The sequence below is a fragment of the Athalia rosae genome, chromosome 6 (assembly GCF_917208135.1).
Source record: "Athalia rosae chromosome 6, iyAthRosa1.1, whole genome shotgun sequence".
Lineage (NCBI taxonomy): Eukaryota > Metazoa > Arthropoda > Insecta > Hymenoptera > Athaliidae > Athalia > Athalia rosae.
In genome coordinates this window covers 13,471,379-13,498,331 of record NC_064031.1, presented here as the reverse complement: position 1 = coordinate 13,498,331, position 26,953 = coordinate 13,471,379, and the positions used below count along the sequence as shown (strand labels likewise).

Below are 26,953 nucleotides of genomic sequence, written 5' to 3'. Positions count from 1 at the left end.
GGAAAAAGAGAAGAAAGTAAATGAAAAAAGCGGCTCGGACTCACGCAAAAATAATACATTTACGCGATAGAGTGTATCTGGCACTAGAGCAGCAGCATCTCCTCCCTAAGCGATGCGATGCCGCCCGGTGATGCTAAGCTAAGCGAAGGCTTCGCTCTTTGATCTTCTGCTTCCTATATATAAACACGAGAGAGCACCGAAGCGAGAGGGCGAGAGGCCAAGGCATGAACGGAGAGAGAGTTGGGGCTAAGGAGAGCGAGAGAGAGAGAGAAATATATTACAGAGATAAAGAGAGATCGAAGCGTAGAGAAAGAGAAAGCCCGAGGGCGAGGGCTTTTCTATCACGTTGTCGCGCGCGGATCTTGTGCGCTTGCAGCAGTTCTTCAACTTCTGCAGTAACCGCACCGTTAGATAGATAGAAGATGCACTGCGTCCTTCACGTGGGGTACGTCGTACGCTCGACACGTAGCGTCGTCAACCCGGCTCTGTGCACTGCGTGCATCGAAAGATGTCGAGTATAAAAAAAAGATATCACGCGACGTATCCTCGTACCCCCGATCGTATGGGGTGAATTAGAATAGCCAGCCGTACACGTAGCGGCACTATATCGTCGATTTTTCTCATTTTTTTTTTTTTTTTTCTCGATACCAGCAACGGCGCTGGAGATACACGTTATTTCCAAGACGTCGATGTCGCCTTCGAGTTATTTAATCGGATTTCTGTTCCCCTCGTTTCGAGTAAAACGTGCGAGGATCGTAAAAATCGTAGGTATACGCATATATTTCGGAAGGATGGTTGACGAGTATCCTCATCATTCGGTGGGCGTGCAGCAGGACCGGGTCGGAAATACTTTGAACGGTGTTTCTGCCTTTTCTTTAACTTATTTATTTATTTATTTGTATTTTTGTCGAGATTTCAACGAAGATTACGACTCTCGACCGCGATTAAAGTTTAACGATTTTTCCCAACGTTCGGGATAATTTTAACCCGATCCTCGACCGTTTACCATTTATACCATTCACCGGTACAGGGAACACCGCGGTATTGCAGAGGTATACGAGCATCGCGGGCCTTCGAACAACGGCGAAGGTTAACGAGCGGGTTCCACGTATTCCTATATAAAGTATGAACGAAACCAAGGTGGGGCTAAAAATCTGAATCAGCTACCTGAACACCCCACTAAATACAACATAGTGGAAGAAAAAAGTCAAACCTTGAGGATACTATAGTTATAATGATAATGTAACCGAAAGAGGAACGTCTCTACTTTTTAGATAACACAACACGCTGAAGGGATTATTTATTGGACAACTTCAACAATACACCCCAATGATCACACGCCCACTGCGTCTTCTGCGATGAGATGAAGTTAAAAAATGTTGCATGTATATATATCGAATAAACGGCATAATAGAACGAAATTGGACGAATTTTCGTATGAATATATCAGCCCGCTGTTCACGGGTTAAATGTACATCCGATTTTAATTATCCTCATTAAGATACGAAGCTGAATCGACAAAGACTGTTGGGGAGAAAGAAAAAAAAAGATTAAATTAAAAATAAAGATGTGCAAACGCTAATGAAAAACTGTAGGTAGATAACGGGGGGAGGTCGATGTTGGGTGAGATGTTGAGGGAAGGAAGACCCTTTTGTCCCGTGGAAGAAGAAGAAGAAGAAGAAGAAGATGAAGAAGGAAAAGGAGAAGAACGACGTGGAAAAGAGTGTGAGGGAGCCGGTGGTAGTATTTCGCACGAGCATCCTTTTTAACACTCTTCGAAATATCTCCAGAGAAATATGGGTATACAGAAATATGTAAGGGATATTAAAGCAACCCTTGGAAAGTATTAGTCGAGAGGAGACTACTCTGTTTAATTGTGGAATGAAAATACCGCGATGTGAGAAAAGGGGGCTTTCGCTACGAAAAACAAAAGTATATGGCTACGCGTTGCGGTGCGGTGCGGTGCGGGAGGAGAAAATCTATGTCAAAATACGGATTCGAAAGACAACCCTCGCAGGGTCTCGATAAAATCATAAAAAATCACATACCGCACGACGTCGTATTCCCGGGACTCGAATGTTTCCATTGGTAATACCTGTGTCGGCGATCATCGCCGATTATCGGGTTTGAATGGGATGTGGGAAAATAGAAGTAGTCAAAGAGCCCTTCAGAACCCGCACCGGGATTTCGGATTAATGTCCGTAGTTATGATTTTAATGCGCACCCCAACGGCACCCCTCGTCATAGAAATATGAGAGAAAGATGACTAGCGTGTACGAGGGAAAGAGGGCGAAATAGAATAAGAGAGAGAGAGCGAGCGAAAAATGGATATTATGGCGGCACGCGGTGCGGCGTGAAGGGGAGTGGATCGCTGCAACGTGAAATATGAATGTTACACGGGGTGAGTACCTCGCAGTATCGGAGTGTATCGTTCGAGTTTAGGAAAGCCCTGAGCGCACTCCTCACCGATTAGCTCGCAATTATGGCCCATATTGTTATGTTAATATACGACCTGTTATGCAGGGGTAGTGAAATATCGGGGTGTGGTTGGGGTGATCCCCGTATGAAATGACGTTATAATATTTCAACACCAACTTTGGGGTTGCTCGGTCAATTGATAAATCATTTCACGTTGCATGACAGGTTCCTGCGAATGTAACTAAATACGCAACAGACTATATAACACGTAAATATATATATATATATATAGATTTTGTGGCGATATTAATTTTCGATACGAATAACCGAGTGGAACGGGGTGGTCAGGAGTCCGGTTAATAATTCTTGTGTGCACTTCGACGAATTTTCATATGTTCGATATCCGAATCCGAGCAAATTAAATCATGCGAAGGTATAGGTGGGCAGGTAGGTGGGTATGAGGTAGATACTCGTGCACCGTTTCATCTCCCGATAACTGCACTGTGCTTAATACGTTGATAATTGTTATTTAATCAAAACCTGGAATTCGGTAACGCGACGTTACTCGCACATTTTCCGCAACGCGTCGCTCGAAACAAAGCCAAAAATACCGCGATGAAGAATCCGGAGTAGAGAAAATGGACGCGATGAAAAAACGAAGTACACATCAAGGAACGCTAATTAGGAAAATTGTAGCGGTGGCTAATCGCGGGAGGTGCAAAATCGCGTGCCTGTCGCGGTCGAGTCGGTGGTAAATGGAAATGGCATACACACACCTATATACGCGCATAGAAAATACGTGTTCATAGACGAGAGCGAGAGGAAAGAAGAGGGAGGAAGGGAGGGAGAGGAGGAGAAGGAGGAGGAGGACGCGTATCGCTGCACCCCGCGGCGGAGGTGGGTGCGGAATGGACAACCACACGCAATAATTGATGGGGTGCAAACGGGGTCGACCACGGCGCTCCTACGGGCCGGATTACAGACGTGTTATATTTATTTAATACACCGGACGAGAGCCAACACGAGGCAAACCAACCCGACCCAACCCAATATAAAGCCAACCCGTACTTCGCTATTACGGGGATCTGTATCGGTTATTATTTCTTCTGGGGTAAGCTAATGTGGCGCGGGTTACCGCTCGGATTCATGCGCATCGCATTCATATCTATATTTCTATGGATACATAGGTATATAGGTACGATATGCCCGTATGAAAAGAACATTATGCGCCCCTGCACGCGTATCATATAATGTGCCTACACCATTTTCCGACCAACCCCCTACCGACCCTTCCACAAAACGATCACCGGCTCGTTCCGCCGCAACAGGGGCAAGTGCAGCCAACGACGTTTAGAAACCGTTTACACGGGGTTTAGGGTTCGGGGTTTAGATCCGGTTGCATTTCACTTTTCTACGAGCTTTTTCTCCACTTTTATTTTCGCTCATTTCTCGGGAGGGGGGTGAATGCGATACCTGTGCTTATATTTTTACTCAAATTCTTTCTACGACTGCGGAATGAAATTAAAAAAAAAAAAGAGATCGCGTGAAGTTTAATCAACGATTTGACTATTTTCTGTTTCTTTAGTTCTTTCCATTCTATTTTTTTACTTCGACTCATCGCTCGACGCGTGATGTGTCGTGTTATAAAAAAAAAAAAACTTTCACGCAAAGCGTGCAGGTGCTCTTGCGCACAGCGTGACAATAAACAACCGATCAAAGTGCAGGGTGGGAGGGAACCTAGTCGTGATAATATACGCTACCTGTATATAGGCACACTATTAATACGAGTGGTACAGTAGGTGCTCCGCGATTTATCACGAGGCAATTTACTCGCCTAATGGCGATTATTACTATAATTAACACCCAACCTCGTATTTCCGGCTACTGTTTATTTTAGCTTGCAACTATTTACTCGCGTATACTACGGCATACTCACGCGAACGCCACGACATAATTTATATATATCTATATCTATAAATAAAATTCGTTAAATTTACCGTTACGTAATAATTAGTATTTTTACACATAACGTCGTACACGTACGTGGAGTAAATCTGACGAAAAACACATGTATCAGATTTTTCGACTAAGTAATAAGAGCATTAATAAAATTTGAAGAAAAAAAAACAGAGAAAAAGGGTATCAATGAAAATAATTCAACGACCCTGTCTATACGAGAGAGATTTCACAGTTTATAATCACGGTGTAATATTGATCGGTTTCGAATTAGTTATACGAACACCTATAACCCGAATGATTCGAGCGATAAAACGGTCACGTGCGTCACGATATCGAGGCAAAATAGATATCGTCCTCTATTTTAAACGCGATAACGATTAATAATCGTTCTTAGATAGGGGCGATCTATAAATGATTCGATATGTAATAGCATGTTACGCTTACTCCGCGGAAAATATTGAACACCTGTAATAATTTTTGGATAAAATACAGGCGTGGATATCAACGAATACAGGAACGGAGGGGTGGTTTGTTGAATATTTTTTTTTTCCTCCCTCTCCTGGTCGCGGCGGTATTCGATTAGGTGAACCTTCAACGGCAGAAATTAGAAACCCAAGCACCACCACCGCGCGTTGTTACTTCACCATCACCGGCGTCAGTCCGTACCTCAGCGTCATTTAGCTGCCATAAACTGTAGGAACGGGGCGGCATGACGGCATATATAATAATTAATTATAATGGAAGTAGCCTCGAAGAGAGAGAGAGAGAGGGAGAGAGAGAGATAGAGAGAGAGAGAGGGAATAAACTGGGGGAAATAATTGGCCCCTTAGCGTTAGACCGAACACGTTTTGAACACGTTCAAAGTTATGTACGTCGAAAGCGGTGAACAAGCCAACCTAAATTTATATACGTATATAGGTTACGCGTACGCATACCGATGCCTATGCACGACACACACGCACATGCGTCGAACGGAAAAAAAGGAGGATTCGTAAGAGCGCATCTCCTCGTCGTTTCTTATCGTTTGGCTTCGGTCGTTCGTACCGTTCGATCAATTTTTCTTTTTCTCATTTTCCACTCTTCGTTTTTTTCGTGCTCACGGGGCTCGCGGGTGAAGGAGGAGAGAGAGAGGTGGTTAATCGGCGATTATAGTTATTGCAGAAAGGTGTAAGAATTTAGGTGTCGTGTATACGCATACCTATATGTAAAACCGTCGCGTAAGCGTATGGGTGCGTGCGGTGTGTGGAATAAAGTTAAGGAGGTAGACAGACGGGCAGGTACGGGTAGGTAGGTATATTGTTCATAAATTAAATACATAAAACCGTCGCAAGACGGCTCGTTTGATCTGAGATAGGCGCCGTATTTACAGGCACTGACTAGCTATAGCCGCGAGTATATGAGCACGATAACGCGCTCGCAGTGATTAAACGTATTAAAGAGTTAAGAGCTAAATAAGACTCATGAGAAGCCGAGAGAAGTGAAGAGACTAGAGTGGGAACGCGATCCCTGAAATTCGCCCTTTTCACCCCATCGAGATGCACCGTTATCGCAGGACGCTATCCTCTGGACGTTCGAATTCCCTTCTCGCCTTCCCCAAAATACATTGCGTCGCGCGAGGCTGACGCGTGCGGGAGAAACGCGAACCGAAGAAAAGGTTGTGAAATTACAGCAGAACGGGCAGGGGGATGCAAATTACGTGAATATGGAATGAGGTGTGTATTCAAATATGGGCGTCGGCGCGGACCGCGAGATATGATTAAAATGAAATCAGTTCGTTCTGACCGATTGACGGAGGAAACGGGCGTCTGCCGGAGGATAAAATCCTAGACTCGTACGCCGACGTCGGTGGTGTTTTACCGGAGTGTAAAGTATACGTACGGATGTACGGTTAGCGGTTGGTAGTTGGGTAGTTGGTTAACGAGTACGCGGCACGTGACACGTCGCGACGTCGAGAACGAGGCGAAGATCGAGACCCGTACCTACCAGTTTTCTTTATTTCACCCGCACCTCGAAGACTCGGTGGGAAAAAAGGAATGGAAAAAAATACTACCACGGAGTTGAGAATCACTGCGTGGAACGTCCGGTGGGGAGAGGAAGCCAGGGATGTCTATAGGACCGTCGTATCCGAGGTGTTCGAAACACGTCGCGACGGACATGTGGAAGTATTCAAATTACTTGGGGAATTTTCGAGGAACGGGTAAATGATTGGTAAAAAAAAAAAAAAAAATCCTCGAAATTTTTCGGGGGTAAAAAATACGTCGAGGTACCCCCGACTCGATTATCCCTCATAGTTCGTTAGCGTTGGCTAGCTGCACGAGGGAGGGATAAACATCACGGAGAGAAAAAACATGCCTGGACGGAGAGGTGTTTAAATTCTTCAACGGCATGTATTAAATAGGTGGTCATATTTTTTCCCCTATTTCCCGCCTCCACTAATCCACGCGAGATCGGAGGATGTGTCTAATTTAATAAACTATCTATAGTCGGGGCACGAATAGTTGCTTACACGTCGACGAATTCCCGGAATATCTTTCGATCCGGGAATCGGTGAAATGAAAAATCGTGATCATCTCGCGTATCACGGCTCACGCAAGGAATAAACGATCGACTGAAAAATGGATCGTCTATTCCGTGGGTGAATTCCGAAAATTTCTGGGACGTCGACGAGATTCTCGGTCATCTTCGAACCGTCGCGATTTCGCGCCTCGATTTTTGCGGGGTGCCGTTACGTCCGTCCCTGTCGTCGAGTAGGGATAAAGCAAAAGGAGCAAGAAGCGGGAGGAGAGGCTGGTAGATCATGTCGCGGCACGGTTGTAGGCGGCGGGTAAAGGGAGAGGAGGAGGGAAAAGGCATCGTCGCGGTAACGAGGAACCGCCGACCCGTTCTCGCGGCTCGAGCCTCGCTGGGGCTACAGCTACAGCACCAGCACCCACGGCCCTCTCCTCTCCTCTCCTCTCTCCTCTTCTCTCCTCTCTTCTCCTCTCTTCTCTTCACGCAGCTCTCCACCGACCAACGCACCTACTTACAATGTTGCCGCTTTGCTCCCGACACGGCACGGCGTGTGTAGTCAGGCTGAGAAGAATCGACGAAGAGGATCGAGCCGTTGGGAGTTTCAGGGTTCCGATAGTTCAAAATTCGAACATCGATCGTCGTTCGTACGAATTCCTGGTGAAATCGAAGCTCCGGCGATGGCCGTGACGAGTATTCGCCGCTGATTATCTCTTCCTTTTTTTAATTTCTTTTTTTTTTTTCTTTTCTCTCTTCCGATCCATGCGTGGTAGTCATCTCTTTTCTTCGTTATCTTTTAGGGTACACACACCTACCGCTCGCGTCGTCGCTCGTAGTCTCGAGTTTGTTAACATCCTTAGCAATACCTAATGTTTACACCAGCCAGAGGCTAAACATCTTCGTTAATCGTACGTGACACTCGCGACGCGGGTGTCCCCTCTGTATAATACGACTGCGTATGTAACTAGTATCCGTACGTATCCATCCTTCTCGCACCGCGTGAACATCACTATACTTACAATATCCACGCTACATTATCCGGAGTGGTAACTCAACACCCGTATGCACATATTTTTTCCCTCTCAAAAAAAAAATAAAATAAAATAAAAAAATAAGAGAGAAAAAAAGGTGGAAGAAAACCACCATCGGAGAATTCCTCGACGGCATAAGTATTGTTATTCGACTGCAATGAGTACTCCGATCCTTCCGAAGACCTTGCGCGATAAGTGCGCGCGTGAAATTACGACGACAAAGAAGAGAGAATAATTCGAAATTCAGGAACGAGAGGGGGAAAAGAGAGAAGAAATTATTAGCAATAAAAATTGTTCATCTTCTACCGAATTTGTGGAATAAAATTTCGGGACCTTCGCCAATGCGTATCGAAAACGAAAGGAGAGAGAGAGAGAGAGAGAAAAAGAATGAAGAGAAAGAAACGGAAAAAGAGAGTAAAAAAAACGACGCGATGAGATGCGATGCGATGCGATGGTTGAGAAAAATACAATATTCATGTCGATGCGAAGATGCGTTGAGTCTGGTTATTTAAGTTGTGTAAATCCAACGTAAACGGCAAACGTGTAATAAATAACCAGGAGGGATACGTAGTGGTCGAAAAGTATATACATAGGTAGCTCGGGGGTAGCCTGTTCGGTTGTAAGTCCGAAGAGGCGACCCCGGGGCCCTTGTAGGATCAGCTTCTCTTATTCCATCCCGGGTGTTATACCTGGGTTCGGTTAACTCGCGCCTCATATTCTTCCTCTTTTCATCCCTCTTCTCGGGAGGATCGTCTCTTCTTTTCGCCTCATCTTCAATCCTGTTGTACGCCCACCAGATATACAGCCGCCCGCTTTGGAAGCGAAGGAGAGAACTCTGCATCGAGGAAAGTGCGCTGCACGCTCGGTATTAAAGAATAAATAAATAAAAAAAATAAAAAATATACATCCACACAAGAGGGACGAAGAGAGGGCTGAATTGTGAGAAGTTGACCTGCCCTCCGTAAAACAAGGACAGAATCCTTGTTTTATTTCACTTTTTTTTTTGTTCTTCTATCTTTTGACCCCGCTGCACTAACGGGACACGTAACGACCTCCTCCTGCAACGCTTACAGATCGTCATTTCGTACGGTCTGTGGGCCCCTTTATAAGTTCTAAACCAATTGATATCCCGTCCAACCCACGGGAGGAAATGCTCTCGCGATTCCCTCGATTCCTTGGATCGAATAAATTTCAAACAAGATATAAATCATCTCAGGGAAAATGAAGAGAAGAAAATTTTAACGCATCGAATCCACGCCTCGAAAGTTAAATGGAATACGAAGTTGAAGGAATTTCAGTGATGTAATTCCGGTTCGTGCACATCGTACGCCGCACCCTGATCTCCGCAATTCCGCCTAATGCAGGTAATATTCTTCCGAAGTAGTGGTGCATCGGCAGGTGCAGGCGTGGTGCAGCATCATGTGCATTATTTCAATGGGATGGGGCGTACGGGGTGTACACCGATTAGATTCGAGGTTCTTATACGAAAATATATACGTATATATATACGTATATATATACGTTACATAATTGCGTCGATTCGTTAGAGGTTATATGGTAGTATATATACACGATTAGACCGAAAATTTGTCGGTCTTCAACTACGATTATTATAGAAGCGCGTACCCATGGAGCTGCAGCACATAAACCGAAGAGCCACGCGTTCGATTATATCATGTAATAACACACCTGAATAAAAATGCATCCGGATGGATATATACGCGGCTTATATAGACGTACCGTACGTACGGCCTTCGTCCTAAATCCACTGTATAACGGCTGCAGCCGTGTACTTTTTTAATATCGAATTTATATTCATTTGTTAATTGACGGAAAAGAAGGAAGGAAAAGAGTAAAAAAAACATATTCATAATATACTATAGGTACGTAATGGCGAGTTATAAGTTTTCAAGAAAATTAAAAACGTGGTTCTCCATTTTTTTTTTGGGCATATTTCTTCAGTGCTATATGTGCGTCCAAGTTCGAAAATATAATGAAACCAAGAAGATATGGGAAACAAGCTATTTCTCTTCTATGCAGAGGGCATCTTCGAAATCTTGGGAACTGAAGTATATTTAATTATATTCACTGATGAAAAATCGATCTTTTCCACGTCTCGTTTTTTCTTTCTATCTTTCCGTTACACAAGATATGAACTAATGTAAAAAAACAAACAAAGAGACGAGAAAAGATTTCGACGACGATGATAAATCTATAATCGGAGTACGCGATTGATGGGGTCGGACGTAACTCGAATGAGGTAATAAAAAGATGAATGAGTATCTTTGTACTCGTACCACACATCGACGAATAATTTCAAGTAGCTTTCCCTCCCCCCCACAATTGACGTGCAGTAGACGAGGTCCACGAACACGATATATAATACGGGTGAGTAAAAATCAGTCGAATTTATTGTGCACAATATCGCGACACAAGTATGCACACTTTCTCTACGGACTCGCGATAACAGAAAAACTTGTTGAAAACTTGATACTCGACGTCCGGGGCGATCTGCGAATTCTTCGTCGGAACGATGCTCGAACGGTACGTAGAGGATGTCGTATACGGAAATAGGATAAAAGCAATGCGTCCTCGAGTATCGAACGCGTTATTACATCGGAGCTCCGAAGCTAACGTTCAACGGATATGGGTCTAAATGTACGGGGAATGAGACCCGAAAACAGGCGAAAACGGGCGGCGCCTGCGAAGAGGTGTACGCGAGACTCTCTTCGAAGGGCTCACCGCGAGGGAGGATTGTCCACTTGACGGCTACGGGGGTGGTGGTGGGGTAGTCGTAGTAGCAGTCGACGGACAGCAATAGGTGGATATACACGAGTGCGGGGATGGTACTCAGGCGAGACCGAAATGTGCGAGTAAAGGGGATGGAAAAATGAATCGGCGAGAGAAAAAGAGTGTCGCGCATTTAGATAATGCTCCCTACCCCGCCCTGCCTCTCGAACGATCCTCTCTACTTCTCTCCACCCTCACTCTACTTCTGTTTTTCTCTTACGTTTTTGTTCTCTCCGCATCTCATTGTCTCTTCTCGCGTTCCTTGCCCCGCTCCGCGGTTCGGTCCATCCATCCTCTCATCCATCCCATCCCATCCATTCGTCGCGAACTTACGCACGGAGCGTCGTCGTCCGTTACCTGCGTCCCTTTCATCCTCTTGTGGGGAGTCGGTCTGCCGCGTACGACGCGCGAGGTGGTTGGATGTTCGGTGTAGGTAGATAGAAATGACGCTAGGAACGGAGTGGGACGAGGGTAGGGAAAATGTCGCGACATGCGAGGGCGGGAGGAAGGGAGGGAGGGAGTAAGTGAGAAGAGGAAAGGACGATGGGGAGGAAGGCATAAATACGCAAGAGACTACGACGACGGCACTAGGAGCAGCGGCGGCGGTACGTCTCTACTTGGTATAAGCGCACTGCATAGGCATCGCGCGACCATTAGCGGAGATAATTGTTCCGAAACGTGTGAAACGATGCTGTTAACACTGGCGGTGGTTAGCGGCACGTATACGCGCGTAATGTATATCTATACACATTCGGTGAAAGTAGATTCACGGATACACTGTATACGTCGTGAATAACGCGCGGATACCTTTTCCCTTAATGTCCACTTTAAAAGGGAAGAAAATATCCGTCATTATATTTTTGAACGTACGCTAACCGTCATCGAACGATACCACCTCTTATTTTGCACTCTTCCTATTCATGGATTATTTTTTTCCCTGCTTTTTTTTTTTTTTTTTTTTTTGGCCCTCTTCTAACAACACCCTCTCTTCCCCCATTTCATTCGAGGTCTCGCTCTACGGTCCGCGCGTTCGCGCCATATTCCGATTCATTCGACACCCTAGTTGTATCTCCACGTTTTCGAGTTATCGCCAAAAACTGAAATACGGTCACGAGGAAAAAAATTCGTTACAAAAGAGGCGTTACGTCACGTAGACGCACATACGTTTACAGAATGACACCGAGGAGTCCTGAAGGATAACCGAAATAGGCGAGGGAAAAATCTCTGAAAAGCCCGATTCAAGGGTCCACTTGACCTAGAATATAATAGAAATAGAAAAAAGAAATCAAACATCGTCGTGTCTAAAATTTTTACCTTACATCACCCGACCGCCTGTGTACTTATGCTCCTTGTACCGGAGACAATGACACCTGCGGTAAAATATAGCTGGAGCAACGTCGGCAGTGCGATGTGGTATAATGCAAATAGGAGGGGACGTCTCCTGAACAATTTACACGAACACAAACACACGCACTTGTATCCACACACGTTTATGTACCAGTAGGGGTAAAAAAAATGAGAAAAAAAAAATACTTCGTTTCATGGATATTCAGGTCGGGATGCAGCGGTGCGATGCATCTGCACGGGGACATTGTGTAAAATGTTTTTCGAACGGCTAGTAACGAGTTACGTGTTACGTACTAGGAGGTCGCGGTGCATTATACGCGTTGCGTGCGTTGAAATTTGTATTATATGGGCAGCTTGGACCGTACAGTTTATCGGAATATACGCGGTAGCTGAAAAAGCGTTTTAATGGAGTTACATCGATGGGGATTTTTCACGCATTTTAGATGCTCGAATATGTGACGCGTGCAAGCCGGGCGTAATTGGCCATTCGCTCGGTACGAAAATCAAAAACATTGGCAACGCTGCGAAGCGAAGATCCCTGTTTCCCAAAAACGCGTTTAGGACATTCTTCTACCGTGCCCCGGCCTTGCGCCATGTGATGTGGGTGTAACGTGAAGAAATCCGGAGGAACTATAATTGGACACGCTTCTCAAGATTTTTTTGTTATTATTATCTTTTGTTGCTCCTTTTCATTTCACTATTATTCATACATATGTTTTTTCAACCGTCGTTTTCCTGTTCACGGATATTCGGTAACCTCCTTCGTTTCACGTGTGATTGATGGGGATCCTTGAGAGTGATTTCAACGAAGAATAAAAAAAAATGAAAAACTTTCCGAAAAACAACAGATTCTTAAAAATCTTTGAGAAACCGAATTTCGCGCGCCTGAATTACGGAATAAATTTCACTCCTCGTCGGCGTTCGTAATTTGTAAAATTTGAAAATCTCGTAAACGACGAAATAACTTTACACAGATATGGAATATTTGACGTTACCCAAGTATCGCAGCCATCTGAAAACCCTCTTAGGGTTGGATGGCGGAAAACGCGTGGCGCAGGGTAACGAGAAATAGTTGCGTTTTGAGAATGTGCAACAGAAGTTGCAGCGGTAGGCATCGGTAGCGGCAGGAGCTAGCAGGTTGTAAAAGTGGGTGAAACTCGAGTAGGTACAAGACGACGACGTATATGGCGGTAGCATTTATATCCCGCGGGGCGTTATAAAATAATGAGGCATGTATAAACGACCAAAAGAAGAATCTCCCGGTACTCCTGCTACCGTCTGTAGATCTCCGGCGCAAGCCGCCGCGATTTTTTTTTTTTCTCTTTTCCTACGTCATTTTTTTTTTCTCTCTCTCTCTCTCTCTCCGATACATATGGTGCGTAATACGAAAATTAGTCACGTCTGATAACGGGAGGATAATGAGCGATAAATCCATCTTCCGATCGGCCTTCCCCGGAGCCATATTATCTCACTAGGTATAAATACGTAATATTTTTCGCATATTACGCGTCCAAGGAATATACACCTATACTTCGAACGTGCGAAAGCTATCTAAAGCGTATCCAAAACCGGAAATAGAAATTTGAGGAAAAAAATCCACGCCCATATCTACACGTAGCTTCGAATTATTTTTCGATTGAAGATAACGTTCATTTTGATACTAACGGGGCCGGTGCGACGTACGCGGCCGAGAGCGAGTTGATTTAATTGAATAGGTACTATCGTGCGTAAGTGAATGTCTACGCAACACATAAAGTTATACCGTATTTGGAATAGTGCGTGTTGAGGCGTGGGTGCTGAAGGAACTAGCGACGGATGTTATAGAACGTGAAGTAAAACTCTCGCGTGGCGTCCTTCTGGCCGTAGAGAACGGTCGCGGTGATAACAACGATACCGTTGTCTCGTGCAGCTGTTGCCACCGACCTCTCGTTGTCGGTCGTCTCTATACCGCGTACGCACACATGATAATCTCACGTTCCAACTTGGACAGGACTGTTGCGAAGAATTACGATTTTTCACCCGATATGAGAAAATAAAAATTAATCGAAAATCGAAAACTCGATCAGATAAACGAAGGAATAAAATTAATTCAGGGTATGGGCATGGATGAGGAGAGTGGCGAAAAAAAAATTAATAAAATTTGAAAAATGTAGACAAGAGAGCGTTACATATATAGGAAAGGCGGGCGGACACGTAGGGACCCCCCGCGTTAATAGCCTCCTGAATTTTATCATTAGAGAAAATCTACGGTAGTGATATACCCGAGTCTCGCTTATAGCTGAGAGGACCGAGCCACGTAGTCTATAAAAGGTAGAGTCGGTAGGCGCGGGTAAATAATAAATATGCCACTATGTATAGACGGGGAGATAAAGTTCATGAATATTGAACGAAAACTTTAGGACGTGTATAATATAGTTGAAACTAGATCGTATCTCGACATTATACACGGTGATATAAATTTTTAGATATAATCCGCATCATCATCCGCGCGTATACCTCTCGAGATGATGGTTTCTTTTCATTCCTTCCTTTTATTCTCTTTCATAAACAATCAACATTCTATGCTCGAGACCCTTTCGCCGCAAAGCGTACACCCGGACGACGATATCAACGCGTATATATAATTACGTACCTATTTGAAAATTGCGACACAGCCTTATTCGGTGCGCGACTCGAATCGCTCGCTTATTTCTCGGCGGAGGATCTCGTTCGACGTCGGGGAGATTTTTTCCACCATTTTCGGGACGGGGATTGTTTTCCGAGATTTTTCTTTAACGCGTGTAAGATGAATCACGGAGGCGTACGGCTAATTCCGACACCAGCTTATTGGACGGGTGATCGAAATCAAAGAAGTACACCGACTAATTATCACCAGGCATTCCGGACACGCTAGTTTCATCCAATTTGCATTGGAATTACAACGCCGCATTTGAATGATAGTTTATGTTCGAAATATCCGAGAGGTGGATCGCGACGCCTCCGGTACCTGTTCACTTATACATACGCATAACATGAGCGCGTATCAATGTACCATGTGTCTCGAAACAAGAAAGGCGAGAAACTGGAAAAGCCAAAGATATCCCAGAGACATCGTATCGTCGTATAATGGCTCATAAAAATTAGCATAATTTATCGAACCGAGAATATAATCCGAATCGACGCTGAGGACATCGAGTATCGTCGATCCACACCTTATCTTCGGTAAAATGGAGGAAAAAAAATAATTGCCACTAAATTTTCCCTCGCAATTATAATCCGCGTTGCACCTGCGTATTTTTTTCTCTCTCTCAAAATAGGTAGGTAGGTACGCGTACATCCGAAAGAAAGAAAGAAAGAGAAAAAAAAAATCTTCCGCGAGCTCGCGTTACGAGGGGAAAGCTTACGTCGCGACACCTCGAGTACCTCGAGCGATAAAGGAGCGACCCTTGACCAGTCTAGGTCGTAACCCAAACTCCGCTGCTGAACGTATAGCACGACTCTTCAAAGATTTTATCTTACGGCACGCTCCCGGTGTTTCCGTCGTATCCGCAATATATTCATAAAACGCGCGCTACGTCATGGTACATTTTGCGAGAAAAAATTAATCCCGAAATGTGCGAATATATTCCATGACAACAAGATGACGACGGATAAAGAGACGAATAAATTTGAAGAAAAAGTACAGCGATCGCGCGGGATCGTACACCTGCGCGGTACGGCGATATAATTTATATATCCTCGTTGGATAATTTTTGTATTCCGAGGTAATATTGTTTTTACGTTTATTTCGTTACCGTGTATATTTTTTACTTTTCATTCTCCCTTTTTGTACGGCGTGGTTATAATAGCGCCGCTTACCCGCTATTACCACGCCGAGCACGCCGGGCACGCTGGACACGCCTCTCTCATCGTTGGCAACCACCGCAATACCCCGACGATGCCTCCGCTCGCACCGACTTCTTCTTCTTCTTCTTCTACTTCTTCTTCGTCGTCGTCGTCTTCTTCGGCGACTCGCGGTAGTAGAACTTCGACGTAACCCTAGCCCTAATCCTAACCCTGGAGCAATACCGGAGTCGAACTTGGTACGAATTAAGGGTGCGGTTATGACTACGCCCTTCGGAACACAATCGATCATCATCGTCGGGTTTCGGTACACACAGAGGTGTACCATCGGAGTGGTAGAGTCGTTGTACGAATCCAGGTAAAGTCGTACCGACGGTATTAACAGCGCCTTAAGGTCACTTTGATTTTACCTCTCATATTTTTTCTCTCCGTTTCTTCTTATCTCCTCTTCTCGGTACTTTTCTCTTCGGCTGTATAATTTTGCATTCGTATTTCTTTCTCAAACATCGTGCGGTGTACTATAGATACGAGCGAAGAAGCCTACGTATATATATATATATACATATAATACGAATACGTATAGTTATATACCTCTTCTTCGGAGTTGCAGCGGCAACGGCAGCGCGGAGCTGCGACTTACTCCTCGTACTAATGGCTTACCGCCTCGCTATTTCTATTACAAACAAGGATACGACGCGCGGTACGCCCCGACGACTACTACCGAGCGATTACAGTACGCAATGCCACCGACGTAACACGTTCACCTATCCTGCATTTGTGCAGTTCCGTAGCGTGTTACGTACAGTATAGGTACGTACCCTACTGGGTATGCCAGCCACGTTTATTTACTCCTTGCTCTCTTCAAGGAGCCAAGAAAATAAGAACGACGAGTTAGATAGGTAGGAGGTATGTAGGTACTCCGAGATAGGTGCTGCTGGTCGACGCTGCAACATCACGATTACTTTTTCCATTGTTGCCACATTCGCGTCATTCTATCGGACCGCTGGTGAGTCGCGAAAAAATTCAAATACAAATATACACGTCTATCGTAAGCTTATTTTATCCGCGGGAGTAAAAAACGAAGCGGAGGTCCGCGGCAAGGATCTATCTTTGCCCTTGTGGCGTTCGAAGGGACGCGTGTGTATAAAATCACCGCTCATACCGGAAGCTGCACCCGACTTATAAGTATATGAAAACCGAGAGCAACGCTCGAACTCGTACGCGTGTATACGTATCGCGTACATGTGGGTAAGGTTATTAAGTATCGGTTATCGCGAAGCGCAGCGCGCAAATCTTTATAACTCGCACTTCCTGAGGATCGGTTGCCGCGGCTCTACAGCGAAGTGCACATCATCGGAACTACAGTTCATAAAAACTTGCGGATAGATAAGTGTGCTGCACGTACATACCCGCGTACGTGAACGTCGATGTAAATCGAGAGAGCGAGGTTTCAACTTCGAAAAATTTTATCCTTGAAGTTTCCTACCAGTTGCGGAACCTCTTTCAACTTATCTAGCTATTTTTTTTTCGTTTTTTCATCGTCACGCGTGTCGTAGTTGAATCGAATACCAGTAAATACGTACCGATACGTACGAACGGAAACACGTGCGACATTATTACAGAACGCATGCCGCGAATGCATCCGCATCTGCAATTTATTTCTGTATCCTCTGTGGGAGAGTAACACACAGTGTTACACGGAGAGTTGATCGCAAGAGCTGGACGACGGTATTACGGTGTACCGTGGACTCGATAAAGTATGTGGAAGAAGAAAAAATAGATGAATGAAAAAAAGAGAAAAGATTATGCGAGGTATTATATAAACTACGTATATTATTACGATATACATTCATGTGTGTGCAACGTGCGGTTCGGAGAGATAAGAATTTCACGGAATTGATCACCCGCCGGACTCCGGAGTGATATAAGTGCAGCGTGTAAAAAAAAAAATATTGCATCCTATACTAGGAAGGATTCCCGAGCGAAGTCCAACGAGACAAAACAATACACACGAACCGAGTACGCCTGTTTTAATTAGATAATCATAATAACGAAATTACTTTAATCGCACGTTGAGGAAATTTAATTAAAATATCGCGTATACAACGCACACACACCTTGGTAATTAATCGTCATAATTAATTCATGTTATAAACAGGTTCCTAATTTTTTTTTGTTGATGTTTTTTGAAAAACGCGGATAGGTATACCGCCGGGAAATATATATTATACCACGATCATACGCGATAGGTGTGGTGAATTAATGTACGAAAAGGAGAAGAAGAAAAAAAAAAGATGGTAAACTACATGAGAAAACCGACTTGTTTTTTTCAATTCCATCTTTTCTACGATTCATTTTTCGTAACGCGGTTGGTGTGCATGAACGATATGTTGTATGCCCGACATTAGTACCTACGGAAACCGCGGTGAATTGCATCTAGTTTTTACTTTGATGTCGTCACATTACCGCCCGAACGCAGTCAAAAGAAATTATAACTGTTTGAAAAGAAAAAAGAAAGAAAGAAAACTGGGAAAAGTAATGTACAAAATGTATATCCACGCACGAGTAATATACTTATTTATATGTATGTATAACTTCAGACGTTTATTTTATTTAATTAAATTTCTTATGACGTGCGACAGGGAAGACTGATTTATACCTACGTGCCTGTATGTATATTAATATGCGTCACGTCAACTTTTACGTTGGGAGGAAAAAAAAAATAGAGAAAAATTAATCATCGAGTCAACGAAACTATAGCTCGTAACAGCACAGATTCTCGTCAGTTTGAAAAGATTGTAGAGAATAATGACGGCGATCAAATAGAAAAAAAAAAGAAAAAGCATAAGCGACGATAGCGAGGTCGCGAATCGAAAAGAGTGATGGAATCGGATTCGCGATAAGGAATATAATTTCTGGCTCACGGAGTTCAATGTCAGCGTGACACGGTAACGTAGGAAACGTGAGCAAAGCTAATCACGCGTAGACTGCAGTTCGCTGCACGTGTGCGTATGGTTAAAAAGTTTTTCGGAAATGAAAGAAAATAGAATTCAACGGTACATGTGGCTGAAGACCGCTAATGTAATTGGCACGAGTAGCCCGCGAACTATTCGAAATCGAATTCATCCGCGTGTAGTTGAATCGAATCTCGCGTACGTCGTACAATAATTTTGGAAAAAAGTGGTTGATACGGGTATATTTTTGGATCTGGAGCGGAACGACGATCGCAGTTTGTGCCGCAGATTTTCTCTTCTGCTGCTTATTCAGGGGTTTTGAAACGGCGTTGATTTTTTGTCATTCTCAAGCTGCAGCATTCGTATATGTATATAAATTAGAAGCGAACTATGATATTCAATACTTTCATTTCATGACACACGATCTCCGACCTCGCGACGATAATCACTGACCCCTCGAGCGATAAATCGCTTCTGGATAATTAATAAAGTGGCGTAACATTTTACACGCGTGCGAAAATGTACTTTCGAACGATCGTACACAGTTTCAGGAAAAACCACGTCGTTCACACACATACATCACCGTAGAAGACAACTATATAAACAGGCGTGTACCTCGCGTATCCGAATTTGTATAAATTTACCTGAAATCCGTGTGCAGGTGACACGGATGGAAAAAAAATTTTGTCAATCCTCATCGAGTGGAATAGTAAGTGGATGCGATGAGTCAATTGATTCATCACATGGTGGTTGATCGTGTTCAGAATTCGCGAATATAGTTGGGATACATTTCCACCGTACACCGTATACGTATAACTTTTTTGTCGAACCGGTCAGGAAAGATTTCAAACCGAGCGCCACGGTAGAACATTTTTGTGACCCTTGTTCGTTCAATTCCGGTTCATTTGTTCGCGCGAAAGAATGAGGCGTCGATTTACTTCCCTCGTGTCTTTAACCCTATATCAGGTAGTCAGCAGGTGCCCGCGTACGCGTACAACCCTTGAACCCTAAACCCCGAACCGTAAGCCAAAACTTTGCGTGACAACTCCAATCACGTCGGTGAGAAAATAGAGTGAATGGGGAAAAAAAAAAGAAGAAAAAAATGTAAGCGGCCTGCCCTCCGGTTGTCGATACACCTTAATTTCTCGTTTACAAATCTATAATGGGGACTTTCGTCGAAATTACCCCCTTGGCACACCGCATAACATCGTTCACAAAATAATCGCTCTGTTGGATGTTATAATAAAAGCCTTCGATTGTTCCGTGTGTGTTTTCCGTTTTCTCCCGCATCGAATTCTCCTTTCATATTATTCTTTTTTTCATTCCTCCCTTTATTCCTTTTTTATTCTTGTTTTTTTTTTTTCTACCACGGTTCATTTTTACACCAAATTGAAAAGCTGAATCAGAACTGCACACGCTCATCGACGAAGAACAATATCGGTATAGGGGTCGGTATAGAAATTATATACCCAATTGTGTTCACACTTAACATCTTAATGGTAATAAATGATCCAAACACGAATTAAGAATCCCTTCGATTAAAAGGAAAAGAAGAGAGAGGAAGAAAAAATTATACTGAATTTAATACCGATAATTTTTTACTATGATCTATAATCGATCATTATAGATCATTATATTTGAACTCACTAATGTGAATAGATTTCCCCTCGAATCCTTCTTTTCTCAATATTTTTACGCCGTAAAATTTGTGGAACAACGTTTTTTTTTTCATTTCGTTTTTCCCACGCACCAGCACTATACAGCTATGAATAAAATGAACGGATCGTTGCAGTGCCAAACAATTAAAGTACGATTAGGTATTATAAATAGGTTATAGTTGTTGGCGGTAGTGCATCGGGACTCGTACGTCCGCACGCATTGCAGCTTTGGTTGCAGGCACGCAAGAAATGATTTTTGAAAAATTGGAAAGGAAGAAAAGAAAAATTGAAATAAAAAAAACTCACGATAATAAAACACACACGGAGACGCAAATTTACCACAGAATGTACCTCAGTTTCTCCCGACCCGGGACCTCCCTTTCCTTGTCTTTAGTTTTTCATCCCCTTAATTCTAAATACACGACGCGAACACGTCTCTACGGACCCCCGCACAGCGTCAGCGGCAGCAAAAATTTACAATAGGAACAATATACCGCTCCTGACGGTCTCTCACTCGTCCTTCGTTCGCGTACGCGTCTTCCGTTCCAACAGAGACAAAGCCCCTGTATACCTTTTTCCCTTACTCTTCTTGTCGCCACGGACCTCCGAAGCCCCCTTTCCAAAAAGCGAATACCCCACCGTTGGAGGCTGCAGAGGTGAGTACGTGCGAACGTGTTCGTAGTAGACAAGATTAAATGTATTGTACGGTAGTACGTTGAAGGTATTGTACGTGTACCGGTATTGCGAGTATTCGTTTGTTGAAATACTAAAATATAGAAAAATAAAGAGAAGGGAAGAGGAAAAGCGACGGAGAGCGCGTAAGGGAAGTAGAAATACAGCGATGGAAAGAATTTCCACACGCGTGTTACCGTGTACGGAGTAAAGCTCAGAATCGGCCATGTTGCGGAGGCTATTATATTGTTTTGAATTAAAAGCGGCGGGACCGTTGGCTCTGTATTAATATAAGGGTTTTAGATTTCACTTGCTCCCACTGGTGGCGATGACGGTGCTGGTGCTGGTGGTGGTGGTGGTGGTGCATCGAGGCAGTCCCACCAACTCCGCAAAATAAACGACACGATGCCCACGTTACTACTACCACCTACCTCTTATATTCGTTGCACCACAGACAAAATCTACACGTACATAGCCTTCATATTCCTCTCGTTTTTTACCTTCCGCTTTCCCCCCCAGGCTGGTAAAAATCCACGCTTCAATAAGTCCATTGTTTTTTGTTTTTTTTGTTCCTTTAGTTTTCATTTTTATTTTATTTTCAAGTTTTCTATTTTTTATTTTTTCATTCCATCTTTTTTATTTCTATGAATATTTTTTCATTTTTATACGTACGAGGAATGCGACGACGGAACAAAGTGCGGAAATTCTTTTTAATTGGTATAGGTAGGTTGGTCGGTTCGTTGCATTGCAGTTGGGTTGTTTTTTTTCTCTCGAAGTGCATTATATAGAAAATATATGGACACGAATTCCTCAGGTACGAACGCCATCAAACGTATATTTATAAAATACCCATCCACCTACCCTGTGCTTGAACTCGCGAGCAGGTTTTTTTTATAGCGAAAAGCGCGGGTGTGTACCTCTACCCCCCAGCGACGAAAAAAGTACGTTAATTGCGAGGGCGGGGGTGAATTAGGGACGGAAATACCTTCCCTCGAACGTCGGGAATATATCATACGCGGAAGAGATACGTATAGGGAAAAGACGAAGGCCGATACGAAAAGACGGTGGGTGCTGCGTCGGGTCCATCGAGCTCGTTGACGAGAGTAACGACATAATGACACGGTAGAACGGGGAGGACAAGGTGGAGCTCCGCGATCTCCATATGAGCCGTTACGTGAGGAACGCAGTCCTCGGTATCTGTAGATAAACCCTATGGTTGCCGTCTGTACGGCTGACGATGTGGGAAACCAAAAAGAAGGGAGTAAAAATAAAAGGAAGAAGAAAAAGAGAGGGGGGATACGGGATCGGCTCTAGCCGATCGAGAAGAAGAAGAAGAAGGAGAACGGCACGAAGAGGACCACCGCCAACACCGGGGCGAGCGGCGACCGGCTAGTTTATCAAGTTCGAGGAGGCAGCGGACTTAATGGGGCAACGCGTCTGCGCTGCTGCTGCCGCTGGCGCTGCTGCTCGGCTCAGCCATCGCTGGACCACGGAACCACCCTTTCCCTCTTTATCTCTCCCGTACCTTCCATATAATACCTCGTACCCACACCCGACTCTGCTCTAACTTCTCGACTTACTCAGTCCCGCCCGAACTACCTTTACCCTGCAGGTTCAACTTCCTCTCTCCTTTTCCTTCCTTTTCTTTCCTTTTCTCTTTTTCCACGTTCCGTTTCTTTCCATTTTTTATTTATCATTATTCTCCTCTCTCTCTTTGACGGCAAATCATCCCAATTTCAGCCACTATTTAGCCGGGTCGTTGTTCCACAAACTTCTTTTTTCTCCGACCTATACCTGCCTATCCACTCGTCGCCTCAAGCGATGCATCCGCTCCTTGTGCCAATGCACTATAACTATACCGTATTATCCTACCTAGATGCAGTTTATGTTAACTGTTCCGTATCGCAAGCCCAGCCGATTTACGGCGATCGCGAATTGTCGAACGTAAAATTTTAATTATTTATCGCGGCCGCGTTCGCAACGCCGAGTCGACGATCGATTGTAAAATATAATTCCAATTCGGGACTCACCATAGAGACGGGGATGGGTCCTCCAGCGCCGTTCGAGTACGGGTAGGGTGATACAAGGTAGCCCATGTTGAACGATGAGGTGTGTGGGGTAGGGTCCACCTTTCCTGCACACGATAAACAAAAATGATTAACAAACATAGATATATATTTATATATATATATATAAATATAAATTTACACCGCGTTACATAAATAACGGATAATAATCCGATACACATGATTCGTGAATCGTTAATACGCGAGATAAATGTATCAGCTGTTATTCGGCGTATCGTGATAATTACATTCGATATCATATCCGATCACCATCAAACGATATAAAATACGTGCGGAATGCCTGGCAAGTCGACGCAATTCATGTGCGAATAAATAATTATTATACGTACGATCGCACGAATCGTCACGCGAATGTTGTATCCGTTCTGTAAATAGAACAATCAATTACATCGCACACACTCTCGTGTACCCACGCCCATGTTGATCGCACTGGTTCTCCCGTCAAATTACACCCCAAAATTAAGACTACGTTCGTGTCTGGAATCGTTTCGTTACTCCTGAAATATTTCGTAACCGATGAAAAAAATCAACGAACGATTCCAGATGAATTATGAGTACCTGAGCGTCTAGGAAATGGCAATTCATCTCGGAAGGTGACAAATGGTTACGTTGATTTTACTCAAACGGGAGGTCGCGCTGCGGGTAGTAGCTCAATACGAGTAAACCAATGAGCAGAGCGACGAGAAGAGATAAACCGTAGAGGAAAGAAACATTCTAAAATAAATCCGAGCGTATGCGGTGGTATTCGTTTCAAATTTTAGCTCCGCGGTACGTGAGCTTCTCGGATGTGTGATCATCTCGTTTTTCTCACTTGCCCAAAAATCTACAGACCCACACACACACACACACACCCGATGAACGTACGTCGATGTAAATAAATTCTATAGGCATTCCCGCATCTCACAAAAAAAAAAACCAACACGCACACACACACGGTTGTACGAAGAGACGTTATGTCGTATCTATTCAACGCCTTATCTCATTGCCAGTTAATAACGATTTCATCGCCGCGTCCATCCTGCAACGGCGCCTCCCGTATTTCATCTCTTTCCTCGCTATTTCGCCTCGCAGGGATGCGGGCGTTCCAAAATCGTACACACGCGTAAATTGCAAGGGGCGTAAAAATTTCGCAACGTACCCCGCGTCGCAGTTACCCCGCACTGATTCGTACGCTAATAATGAGCGAAATTTTTCGCTCTGTAAACTTTGACGTTACAAAATAAACAATGTACACAATGTATGCACACGCAATGAATGATAATGGAAAATATTCTCGCAAGAATTAGTTATAGTTGCAATTGCAACTGTGATACAATTTATCTGTTTGACAAAGAACTTGGACGGTTCGAGTCGCCCAATTTCGAAACTGGGGTCATTGATCCCATCGCGGTGAACGAAGCGTTTTAAAAAAGGAGTGAACGTGAGGGAAAAAAAAAGGAGGAGAAGAATGAAGGAGAACTAGAAGAGCGACTGAAAGCAAGTAAAAAGAAAGGTGAGACCGGTAGCGAGAAAAAAAAAAACTGGGAAAAAAATAAATAAGGGGAAAACGGAAGGAAAGAAACAGAAACCTATTCGTTCCGAATAAACTTGACGCGGGGACATGTCCCTCCGCTACTTCCATTAACAGGGACAACGCGGCGGATCTGTTTTTCTTTTCGTCTCTCTTCCGTCGTGCAACGTACGTCGAAAGAGCGAGTCTCTTTCCGTCTCCAGCCTCCGGTGGAACGCCGGCGTCGGCGCATCGTGTAAAACGGAGGATGCCGGGTAACCGCGGTATTATACGAGTCCCGATCCGAGTCCCGCAGTTAGGGAAGAGTCAAGAACGAAGGAGTCGCGGAATATCGCGCCCGAAGTCCCAGCGGCAGCCTCGGCACGTTTGCCAAATTCTTGGCGTCGGTTAAGCGCATAAGACTGTTGAATGGATATCGTCTCGCGTGTTTCACTTCCCAACTTCCCCCCCTGGCCCGCCGATCCCGCGCAGTTTCCCTCTTTCTTTATTTCCACACACGTACGTATAGCGCGGCGCGTACGTGCGCACACATATTTTACGCCGTATGTACGCACGATACGCGCGCGAGGCGAGGGGGCGCCGGACACGTAGGTATGCATTGCATGCATACGGTGAAAAGCCGGCAAGACACGCGGTACAATCGTTGCAAGAAGTGTATACGATTCTACCATAACTCATGCACACGTACGCGTACGATATCCACACGGATTCCGAGAAACAATTATTCGAAAAATAAAGAACGCAATTCCCTCGTTGCGTTACGATCGTTAACGTTAATTAATAAATCACGATTCATCTTCATCGTCGTTCCAATTCCGTCGAGGGTATAATAATTTTGGCAGACTTTTCTGAATGCCCAAGATTTCTGAGCGCGGCAAACGATATCGAGAAGCTTGGTACCGACTTGGAGCGCGCACATGTGCGCCGCACCTCGTGCGTACGATCGTTTGGGCCTTTATTTCTCTCCGTCTCTTCGGTATTTATTTCCGTTCTTAATTTTTTTTTCACTCTCCTCTTTCTCTCTCGTTTTCTCAGCGTCCCCTCGCCATCCAGCAACGTTACACCGAAGTTTATCGCCATCCCTCGCGGGGAAGAGGCCCGTCCCCGACCGTCGACCCGAACCGCCGACCCCTAAAAGCGTAGACGTCCACACGCGCAGGGGTCCTCAGCGAACGTTACGGTGACGGTCGCGGAACTCCAGTTGCCGGGCATACGGCATATCGTACGTGTACGTGGCTAGGTGTACTCTATGTACACGTATAAACATAGTCGACGGACCTCCCTGTCCCTCTCTCCGCTGAGTTCAGCGCGGCTCGCCCGCTCATTTCCCTCCCTCCGTCAACCTCACCGTGAAAACCCGAGCAACCCTCCAACCCCTCCTGCGACTGCAAACACAAACTTTGAGCTTTGCTCTCCTCCGAGTTTGTTTACTTCTCTGTCTTGTTGGAATAATACTCGGATGGTAATTATAGATCTACACGCAATATGTTCCTCTTCTACCGCCGACGCCGCCCCAACCGTCGCGGGGAATATATTCCGACTGTGCTTTCTTCCACGACGTGGGGTTCAAATTATTATTTGCGGTTGGGAGTTGGCCCGACCGTATAAGTATATCGCTAAATTTCATCATCCCGGCGGGCCATTAAAAAAATCAGAAGAAGGAGGAGGACGGAGGCGGAGGAGAAGCGAATTTCCGTTTGGCGCGGGGGATCGTTGCGATATACAAAGCCCCGCTGACGGAAATTCGTTGGCGAGTTTGTTGGCCGCTTGCGAAACGATCGGGTGAAATAACACCTCGGATTCGTGGTATTTGAGTTACACTCTACTCGTTACACGAAATCGCTTCGTCGGTTATGGAATGTTTCCGCATCGAAGCGCCGCGACGCGCGCTTTTAAACGAGAAAAGTTAAGATTAGCGCATCTCATCGCATCCCCGATGGTACCTACGGGGCGTTAAAGTTTTATAATGGACAAGCTAGTGTGTACACCTTGTTGTCGGCTGGTAAATTACTATAATTGTGAAGTTCCGGTGATTTTTAGATTAGCTCTGGTCCATCAACCGCGTACCACCTTCCACCAACCTGCAGCCTGCCGAACTCCCTCCCTTTCTTTTCACTGCCTCCATCTATCCTTCTCCATCTCCGTCTCTCTCTCTCTCTCCCTCTTCGGTTACCTTCCAGATCCACACCAGGTTTTA

At 44.6% G+C, this 26,953-nt stretch overlaps 1 protein-coding gene across 2 annotated transcripts in view; it reads right to left on the bottom strand.

Moving 5' to 3' along the window:
* The window catches only part of LOC105693237 (protein pangolin, isoforms A/H/I/S), a 116,206-nt gene that overhangs the window by 78,903 nt on the left and 10,350 nt on the right, over positions 1 to 26,953 (bottom strand). For both annotated transcript variants that reach the window (XM_012413037.4, XM_012413039.4), the window contains exon 3: positions 23,190 to 23,293. In XM_012413037.4, coding sequence (XP_012268460.1) covers positions 23,190 to 23,293 — 104 coding nt within the window. The remainder of the gene's footprint in view (positions 1 to 23,189; positions 23,294 to 26,953) is intronic.